General features: G+C 40.0%; 1 protein-coding gene across 1 annotated transcript in view; it reads left to right on the top strand.

Annotated features, from left to right (window-relative positions):
* Nucleotides 1-2,553: 2,553 nt before the first annotated feature.
* LOC108364521 (uncharacterized) overlaps nucleotides 2,554-10,301 on the top strand; it is a 17,872-nt gene continuing 10,124 nt past the window's right edge. Inside the window, 9 exon segments of the mRNA XM_017618223.1 lie at nucleotides 2,554-3,221; nucleotides 3,523-4,126; nucleotides 5,135-5,627; nucleotides 6,009-6,171; nucleotides 6,243-6,333; nucleotides 6,335-6,410; nucleotides 6,475-6,650; nucleotides 7,470-7,661; nucleotides 8,570-8,702. Of these exon segments, the coding sequence (XP_017473712.1) occupies nucleotides 3,716-4,126; nucleotides 5,135-5,627; nucleotides 6,009-6,171; nucleotides 6,243-6,333; nucleotides 6,335-6,410; nucleotides 6,475-6,650; nucleotides 7,470-7,661; nucleotides 8,570-8,702 (1,735 nt within the window). The 5' untranslated portion in view covers nucleotides 2,554-3,221; nucleotides 3,523-3,715.

Consider the following 10,301-nt stretch of genomic DNA (forward strand, 5'->3'; position numbering starts at 1 on the left):
ATTTTGGCAGAGAAGTTTGAGGTAGCAGCAGCAACGCCGGCCATGAAAGCAGCACAGAAGAGGAACCTACCGAACCATTCGTCGTGGTAGCAGCAAAAGAATGGCAAGCTTATGGACGTTGCAGAGGATTTTTCGTACCTTTTACTTTCTTGTTGTTGTTGGCATGGCTGCTCGTTGTTGTTTTTGTGTTTTATTGATGTGCGTTATTGTCGCTTATACACATCTGTTTGCCTACTTAAGGCGTATATGTACATACATTACGTTGTTGTTGCTGTTTTTGCTGCTGCAAATATTGCAGGGCTGACTGCTTGTGATATGAATGAGAAAGAGAAAAAAAAAAATACAGAAGGAAGAAGCAGCAATGCAAATGGCTTTTATGAAGCACCAATCAAGCATGGTAATGGAACCGTCGAAAACGAAGCGAAGGACACGCATTACTTATTTGCAATAGGGGTAGAGGAAAAATCATCACAGCCGGCGTAAGCGCTGATTGCAAGCTGCTATTGAGTGGGCATTTCCATGACTAGGTGCTCTTATCTTCTGCGCCGCTGATTAATCACCTTTTTAACGCGTCAGTGTAGGCTACGCCATTTTTATACGCACCTACTACAATCGCTGATAGCCTTGTTATTGTTGCATTTAATGCTACTCTAGCGCAGTACTTGCAGTTGTTGTTTTAATAATACATTTTTAGGCTGGAAAAGCAATTAAGGTAAAAGCTTTGGAATTTTGTGGTAAGCCTTGTGCATGAATTAATGAAACGCGCAATGCAAAAATAACAAAAGTTGTGAAAAGTATTCGTTCGCCCACTAACAATGTTGACGCTGGGACAGTAAAAACGCGACGAAGACCGTCAATGGAAAGCGTAGTAAAAGGATGCCGTAACAGCAGCTACCAGCAGAATGTGTCAAGGCAAGCTTTGTAGGTACACACTAGCATCAGCTCAGAGGCGTTTGCACGTTGCGACACCACTCTTTTAGGTTAAGTACCTAACTAATTTCAGGTAATTTTTTGCATAGACGTGGCCAGCAAATGAAAATTGGACAAATATTAAAGTTCATAGGTGCTTCCGACTTTCATTTGCTATTCCGCCTTTATGCACACATACATATGTACATTGTATAAATGTGCGTACGCACGTCGTTCTGCTCCTTGCCCATCGCTAACGCCACCGCCGCAGTTTCGTCAACCAAACCAGCACTACACATTCACGGACTTTTTACCAGCTGCTCGTGCTGCTGCTGCCGCTGTTGGCAGCTGGCTTTTAACCACTGANTAACGCCACCGCCGCAGTTTCGTCAACCAAACCAGCACTACACATTCACGCACTTTTTACCAGCTGCTCGTGCTGCTGCTGCCGCTGTTGGCAGCTGGCTTTTAACCACTGACTGGCATTCGCTAAGTGGGTAAATAGGGCGTGCGCGGAGTGTGGGCCGCAGTAATGGCTGCTACAACTTTTCCTAACTCACTTTTGGCTGCCGTCGCCGCTGTCACCTCCGCGCAGTTTCCAACACTTCTTCAACTACTATACACTTGAGTTTTTTTCTCGTTTACCTTTTCACGCAAATATTTGCACACACACACACATTTTTGGTAACATTTTCCAGGGAACATTTGCTTTCATTGATTTGAACTTGATTTTTTACATACACTTGTACACACTGACACAACACATGAGCGCATTTTTAAGTGAATGCAGAATTTTCATTTCAGAAATTTTCCAAAATTTCTGTATGAATGCTGATCCTATGTAGCACACACGCGACATCGTTTTGCATTTCATGTACGGTTTCGTTAAATTCCTGCGCGTTACTGAGCAAATTTTCATTTCACACAAAATTTTCACACTGACGCTGCAACAGAGGGACGACGACCACAGCTGGCAGCTCAACTCAGCTGTGGGAGCAGGCGCCGCGCAATGTCTCCACGCCGCTCACATCCTGTACACGGAAATTGTGGGACGGTCGCGAGAGATGCTGTGCAAGAGCAATGTGTGAGCACTACCCGAATCAGCATCGTATGGCCACACATGCCTGCCTCTTGGAGACTTTGCTACTGAGCACTACACACAACACAATCACTTTTAAGCAGCTAACCACTTGCTACGCCCCAAATGAGGAAAAACGCCTGCCCCTATTAAAGGAAATTCTTTCACGTACGCGTACCGGATGCTGACTGATGTTGAACTGTCTTGTTGACAGCTGCAAAATGGCGGTTCACATGGCGGAAGTACAGAGACAAGCAACGGTCACAGAGTTGTCATGCTGTTAGCAAAGACAAACACCGAACTCGGGTGAAATTTCGGATGAGTGGAAATTAAAAATTTATTTTCTTTCACTACGCGAAGTGGTAAATAAAGCTACAAACTATTTTAATTAATCGCTAATATTTCTTTCTTCACTTCCTGAGGAAAAAGCGTCTAGAAATACAGATCTCAATCACTTATTTTGAGACAATTATCACATGCAACCCTATTTTTTTTCTGCGAGCTGGCAACACGCAGAAGGCGAAGTGCGAATGAAAGCTCAAAATGGAATCACCAAAAGACGACAGGCCAGTGTATGAAGTGGAAGTGGAACCGAAAAGCAGCAGCTTAGTACGAAGAATTGCAAATTACTTGAATTTGCACAAAAACGCGATAAATTCTTAATTTAACTAATCGGAAATACAACGCTTGCGTATTAACAAATAAAAATAACTTAATTTTATAAAATTTGAAACAATAAACGACGCGAAAAAACGAACGAAACCAAAGTGCTGCACATGAAATAGTGAAAATGTAATTTCTTTGCTGCACGACGACGACGACGAAGCAAAAAATAAAAAAAAGCAAGGGAAAGATAAAAATAAGAATCTGTGGTCAGCGCTGGAGCGACTATCTTAATCCTTGGTAGTAGTAACTGGAGATACGGAAACAGATTTAGCGATATATTCACAGGAGCGCACAATTTTTTTTGCAAACGAATAATAAATTTTGTATATATACTGCATACATATGTATAAAGGAAAGGGAAACAGCAGTAACACAAGACGACATAGTGGATGAAGAAGAACAAGCACAAAGTGGAGTTGTGAAAAAATAAGGTTTTGTTTCCGCTGGCCAGACGGAATCTAAAATTTTTAGAAAAACATAGTAAAAGTGTGGCTTAGGAACCGTTGCGGACCTAAGTGATTCGAACAGCACCAATAAATGGGGAGAAGACTGATTGCGTAGACACCAGGTAATGTTTTATCGTCTTGGCTGCAACGACGCAGTATTCACCATCGTTGCAATTAGGGTCGAGTACATCTCAAGTGTTGGTCTCTTTCTGTAGCTGGTCGGAAGCGACTCTGCAATGTGCCACCGCACTGCAGTGCTGTTTTTGGTTTAATTTTTTTACAACCCAATGGCTGAATGTTGGCCTTTATGCTTATGCATAGACCTTTCGAATGCACTGACCTTCTGTACATACTACATACGTACACATGTCCACCATTTGTAACTTATTCTAAACATTTTATCTTTGTTTTGTTTTACAATAGTTTAACGACGTTTACGCTGCGTATCTAAACCGCACTATAACCGAATGGCTGCTCAAAGGTGGAAGCACAGTACGCTTACTACACAAATATTATCGACTGCCGCTGGAGGATATTAGGCAACCCCTTCCGTCTTGGCAGCATTTTTTTGCGTTAGTTTTTCGTTATTTTTTCGATTAGCACCTGTTAACCACTTATGTATATGCCCGCACGTTGTTTAACCAATAATATAGCGCACTCGCCGCCGCAAACCAATCCAATGCTCGCCATCAACGAGGAGCAACAGCACACGGAAACGTCGCATGCAACACAACGCAACCATGCGGATGGCAATGGTGAAGCGCAAACCACTAATGGCAATGCCAGCGGCATCAACCAACAGCAACACAAACAAACTGCTGGCAGCAATAACAACAGCAGCAGTACACACGATACAGCGCAGTTGCCACCATTGCCCGATGGCCCGCTCTGGACGGTGCTATACGACTATGACGCCAAAGGCGAGGATGAGCTGACGTTGCGACGGGGGCAGATTGTGGTAGTGCTCTCAATGGATAGCAATATTTCGGGCGATGAGGGCTGGTGGACGGGCAAAATTGGTGATAAGGTAGGTGAGTAGTCCGAGATGTAACCCATTCTGCATATTTATTTGTTGGAAACCATAAATTCATTTTCTGTACTAATATTCCAAATAAATTTTGTGATAAATTAAAACTTGGCGATATTGTAGCAGTAAAGTAATACTATGACGTCATACACAATCTTATTTGCTCGTAAGCGATGTTTTGGCATTTCTTCGGTATTTTATTAGTGTGTCTTTGCATTGCTTTATTGTGCTGAAAGTAATATTTATCGCAATGAAAAAAATGTAATCTGCTCCGTCGTCCTCCACCAACTGCTTATTTCGCATGCGAAACATTGATAAGAGCAACAGCACTAGTATTTATCTAAACGTTATCTCCGCTGAATTAAATACCGTTATCGGCATCTGCGGTGGCTATTTTAGGCAGACTAATTAACTGAGATTAGATTTTTTAATGTATTCATGACGAAAGTTTTTTTGTAAAAGATTTATTAAATAATGACCATTCATTTATTTTCTAAATGGCTGAAGAACATATTCATCTATTGGATATTGTTTTAATCTCAAATGTCGAATTTCTATCGTCCATAATTAACCCTAAAAGCCAAGTCTATGCCTGTGAGGCGTATATGGAATCGGAGATTTTTTTTAATTTGAACACAAAAATACCTTTTTTTTTGTTGTTTAAATAAATGTGGTTGTATTTTTTATTAATAGAACTTATTTTTTATTATTAGGTTATACCAAAATTTCAATTCCTTTAAAAAAAAAATAGGGCGGAACTAAGTATATTTTAGCTCACAGGTTGTCTTCTAAGTCACCTGCGCCCCTAAGACATATGTTAAGGCTTTAACGTAACAGACCTCCGTAATGTAATTTCAGCCCTCCAGCTCTCTTACTATTTGTTCTTATCTTGCTTGGAAGTTTCGTTTTTCATTTAAAATAAAAATTAATTTACATTATTTATTTTCACGTCGTCGGAAATAATTTAATTTTTTCTCTAGAGTTTTAACACCCCTTTTCTCTACACAGGTCGGCATTTTTCCGAGTAACTTTGTGACAGACCAAGATCCCATGATGCCAGACGTGCCCTCTGCCATTGGCGATATACAACCGCATGAAATCGACTATGCCGAACTGGAAGTGAGCGAAGTTATCGGTGCTGGTGGCTTTTCCAAAGTGCATCGTGGCTACTACAATGGCGAAGAGGTTGCGATAAAAGTGGCACCGCAGGCTGGGCCCGACGTCGAATCGAACCGCGATAATGTGCTACAAGAAGCCAAACTATTCTGGGTGGTCAAGCATGAGAACATCGTGGCGCTGCGAGGTGTCTGCCTAAAGCCTCCCGATCTCTGTCTTGTTATGGAGTATGCACGTGGCGGTAGTTTGAATCACATTTTGGCACGTGGCAAAATACCGCCAGACGTGCTGGTCAACTGGGCGATACAAATTGCACGCGGCATGAACTATCTGCACAACGAGGCGCCCATTTCGATTATACACCGCGATTTGAAGAGCTCAAATGGTAAGTATGGTTTAGTAGAGTATTGGAGGCATGGTGGGGATAAAACCCAATGTAATAGTTGATTTGTTCTTGATAACGCAATCAGCGTGGTTTTATTGCTAATGTTCAATAAATGTGATTGTTCGATTTATAATTCATTGACAAACATGTACATATGTATACATTCATATCTATAACTGGAAGTCATCACATGGCAAGTTCCACGAAATTGAAGTTTGGAACAGAAATACTGGGCAAATCAGATTATTGGAATCTTACTATAGATATATTTGCGCAATATGGTTTATTTATCGAATATCCGTATATTTTTCTTTATCGGCATATTTTTTGGTTAGTTAAACGTACGCATATGTGATGTATTTATTTGTTTATACTTCTGAGTGCTAATTTTGGAAGAAATCATCGGAGGCAATTTGCACAACAAAACGTTAAAAATCACCGACTTCGGTTTGGCGCGCGAACTCTACAACACGACACGCATATCAACGGCGGGCACTTATGCTTGGATGCCGCCGGAAGTGATAAAAAGCAGCATATACTCCAAGTAAGCGGAATATTCCTCCTACGGTGGAATTCATATTTATTTATCCCCAACATTTCATATTATTTTTATAGATCCTCGGATGTTTGGAGCTACGGTGTGCTGTTGTGGGAACTCATTACCGGTGAAACGCCCTACAAAGGTTTCGATTCGTATTCAGTTGTAGTTTGGAATTGCGGTTAATATGCTAACGCTACCCATCCCGAAAACTTGCCCGGAGGCGTGGGGAAAACTCATGAAAAGTATGTACACATCAGAATTTGTAATTTGAAAATATTTGGAAATTGAAAACTACTTCACTTCTAGGCTCCTGGGAGAACGATCCGCACAAGCGTCCGGGTTTCAGGGATATACTAACAAAGCTGGAGGATATTGCACGTTCAGGTTTCACGCTAACACCACAGGAGTCGTTCAACACGATGCAGGATGGCTGGAAGAAAGAGATAGCCGAGGTGCTTCACGAGTTGCGCTTAAAAGAAAAGGTAAGCGTCTACAAAAAGCGAACAAAAGCAGAGAAAGCGAAGTATTTATAAAAACAATTGTGTATAGGTTTTAATAACCGATTAAATTTGATTGTTGTAATGTATTAATTGGAAAAATTGAGAGTTGTGGCTCGTATTATCTTTAGACGCGCATAGTTTATTTTCATGTAATTTCCGGTAACTTGTAGTTTTCAGTTACGTTTGTGAGGCTACGTTCTTGTCCTTTATACGTTTTTAGTTGTGTCTTCGCACATTTCTATAAAATGTTTGCATATTTGAACAAATCGTAATATATTCTCTGATTCATTTGATTACGTTCCACACAGCGTTTCCAAGCAATCGAAGAGGTAAGCAAGACGTTATATTTTCTTGCCGACTATTTGCTAAACATAAAAACTATAAAATTGCTATTGGGCTGGGTTTCATTACGATAGCGAAGCAAGACATACTTTTTTTGTGTTATAAGCTTAAATGTAACTGTTTCTTATTTACGTTGCATGTTGGAGATTTTCTGTTTATTTTGCTAATGCCTTTATTGCTAACGATTTGATCACAAATATGCAAAAAATCACGAACTACGTGAAAAACACTTTGCAACGACGATTTGGTCCAAAGAAATGCACCAAATTGTGTATTCTTCTGAAAAGTGCCTGTCATTTTACAATTAACGTATTTTTAATTTTTGTGCTTTTTCTGCAAATGACTGGTAAAAATTTACCTGTCAAGCAAAAATGCTTGCATGTGCATTTTCTATTTCCTTTTTTTTAATTTTACTTTCTACTTCATTTAGCATTGACTTTCTATTCTTATCTTTCACAGGAATTGCGCACCAAAGAGGAACGCTTGAACCGTGTTCAAAGCGAACAGGACGAACAGGCCATGAATCTGAAACGCTTCGCTGAGCATTTGAAGTTGCGCGAAATGGCTTTAATTGGGCGTGAGCTGCAGATCGCACAACATACTCCCACACCGAATCGAAGACGTGGCAAATTTAGCAAAGTGAAACTCAAGGTAAGGACAATATGAAAGTTGTTCACCTCTTATCCTCAAAAGGCAGTAGAGAAAAATTCCAATATATAGCCCGCGACAAAGATTGAACATCCACATTTTTACCAGTTTTTACTACTTTTCTTTTGCTTTTTCTAAGGTTCATTAATTTTTTATTTAAGTTCAGCTCCTTATCTAACGAAACCATATAAGTCCAAATTTCAAACTGCACAAAAATTTAAAAAAAGTCACAATTTTTTCATCCAATTCCAAGTATTTTAATTGGAATTTCTAATCAAACTTTTGGTACGCAGTTTTATAGAGTATAATAAACAGTTTGAAGTTGCTAGAAAATCGCATTTTTTTTTTTTTTGTAATTTAAAGTTACTTCCTAAAAATCGCATTGATTTTCGATAACTTTTTTTTCTGACGATGGTATGCACTTTTTTCCATATAAAAAATTACTTTGTATGGAAGAAATTGCGTTATACCGTTAGCAAAAAAAAAAAATTAACAAAAATCAACACGATTTTTTAGCAACTTCAATTTTCAATTTATTAAACTAGAACTTAATAAGCTGTAAACTACATACCAAATTAAAATACTAGAAATTAAAATGAAAATGCTTGAAATTGGGATGAAAAGTTTGTGGAATTTTCATATTTTTTTACATTGTCTGAAATTTTGATTTATGTGGTATTTGTTAGGTAGAGAGCCTTACTTTTATTTAAAAATAATAAACATTAAACAAACAAAAGATAAATAGTCAAAACTGTTGAAAATGTTGAGGTGCTATCGTTTTGTCGCGGGCTGTAGAGTTAACATTTTTTAAAATTTTTAGTAAATTTGGATGAGTGAAAAAACTCTACTTATTAAAAAAATTTGGAAGTGTACTTCGCAAAAATATTAAAATGGAAAATATTTTCTTGCAGCTTCTCAAAAAGAACGAAGTGCAAATCTCATTACCAACTGACTTTCGGCATACGGTAACGGCGATACACGACAAACCCTTGACTGATACACCACCTGGTTCGCCAGCGATTTCCCAGCTACGCATTGTGGCACGTAAGTATACTATTTCTTCAACAATTTAGGGTAAAATAAAAGAAAATCGAGACACAAAAGGCGTTCCAAGTCAAACAGTTTAAGTTTTGAAGTTTTGCTATAATCAAACTTTCATATCATTTTTCCACCGAATTTATGCCGTATAATCCCCAAAGACCCTAAACATAGTCTTATAAATTCCTTGCCTTTTCAAAATTTTTTTCAACGTCTTTCTTAGTTTTTAGTTAATTTTAACTGGCATTTATTTTAGCTTTTAGTATTTAAGTTGTTTTTAATTTTCCTTTGCTTTTTATCATAATTTTTTAATTTTTTATTTCTCTTTTGTTTTTCATTTCTTTTAATTCCGAATTCCACATACAACGCCGTTAGTAACACCGCCGCAACTGCCACCAGACGGCTATAAAGGCAAGACATGGGGCCCCTCTACAGTGCACCAGCGCGAGCGTCCCCACCTGCCTGCACTGCTTGCCACTGAATGGCCCGGCCCAGCCTCGACCAGTTCCCTCTTTAGCAAGAGTGCACCCAATCTCGACAAGAAACCTGTGCGACCTAACCAACTCCACTATGTTCATCATAATCACCAGCATCAGCAACACCACCAGCATCCCCATCACCATCATCGCCATTCGCCGCACCATCATCGCCGCAAACATCCGCACGCTCATCACTGCGACTATAAATTCGGTTCGATGCCGTGCTCGCCCACTTCGCCCACGACGTATGGGTCTGATGCTTGTCTCGGCTACAACGAGTCAGGTATTTGTTTTATAAGGAATTACAAACGCAACAACAACAGTAGCAATACAACACCGACGCAAACACCGACGCAAACACCAACTACACCGACGGCAACGTCCGCAAACAACAATAACAACAACAAGTCGAACTCATCGCCTTGCTCAAAATCTTGCAACTCATCGCTGGTGACATTCCCCTTACTGAATAATTCAAACGAACATCCTCATGCCACTTCAATCATAAATTTCAAAAATAACAGCAACCCGCATTCGCATCAGTTTCATCAGCCATCTCAACATCATAGTAACAGTAATTCGAGTAGTAACAGCAATAGCAACAATAGCGGCAATTTTGCCACCAACAACTTCATATTTGACCCGGCCATTCATAATAAAAGCAACAACAGCAATCAGAACTTTAACCATACGAATAGCTATAGTAGTAGTAATACCAGTACTAGTACACTGATCCAAAATAATAGCCATAGCTGTAGGAATAACGCTAATCATAGTAACAATAACAACCATAACAATAACAGTAACAATAGCGGTAGTAGAAAGGACTCGGGCAGCGCGCTTAGTTTGAAGAGTCTCAGCTTGTGTAGTAATAAAAAGCTGAAGGCGCAACAACTTCACCATCAGCAACAGCAGCATTTAACGCGGCATCCAAGCCCCCACCCTCCGCCGGCAATGGCTCGTAGCCAAGAGGATGGTCTAGATGTGGCAGCGCACTATCCCTGTCCACCTCTGTCGCTCTGGCAGTACCAGTTCCCGCCAGCGCCTGACTATGCGGCTTCGGACCAGAGCGACACAGACACCGAACCTCCCACGCCCACCGTCAGCTGCTTTCCATTCCGCAAGG

This window comes from Rhagoletis zephyria, unplaced genomic scaffold, assembly GCF_001687245.7.
Source record: "Rhagoletis zephyria isolate East Lansing unplaced genomic scaffold, Rhagoletis_zephyria_1.1 Rzeph_scaffold_01582, whole genome shotgun sequence".
Classification (NCBI taxonomy): domain Eukaryota; kingdom Metazoa; phylum Arthropoda; class Insecta; order Diptera; family Tephritidae; genus Rhagoletis; species Rhagoletis zephyria.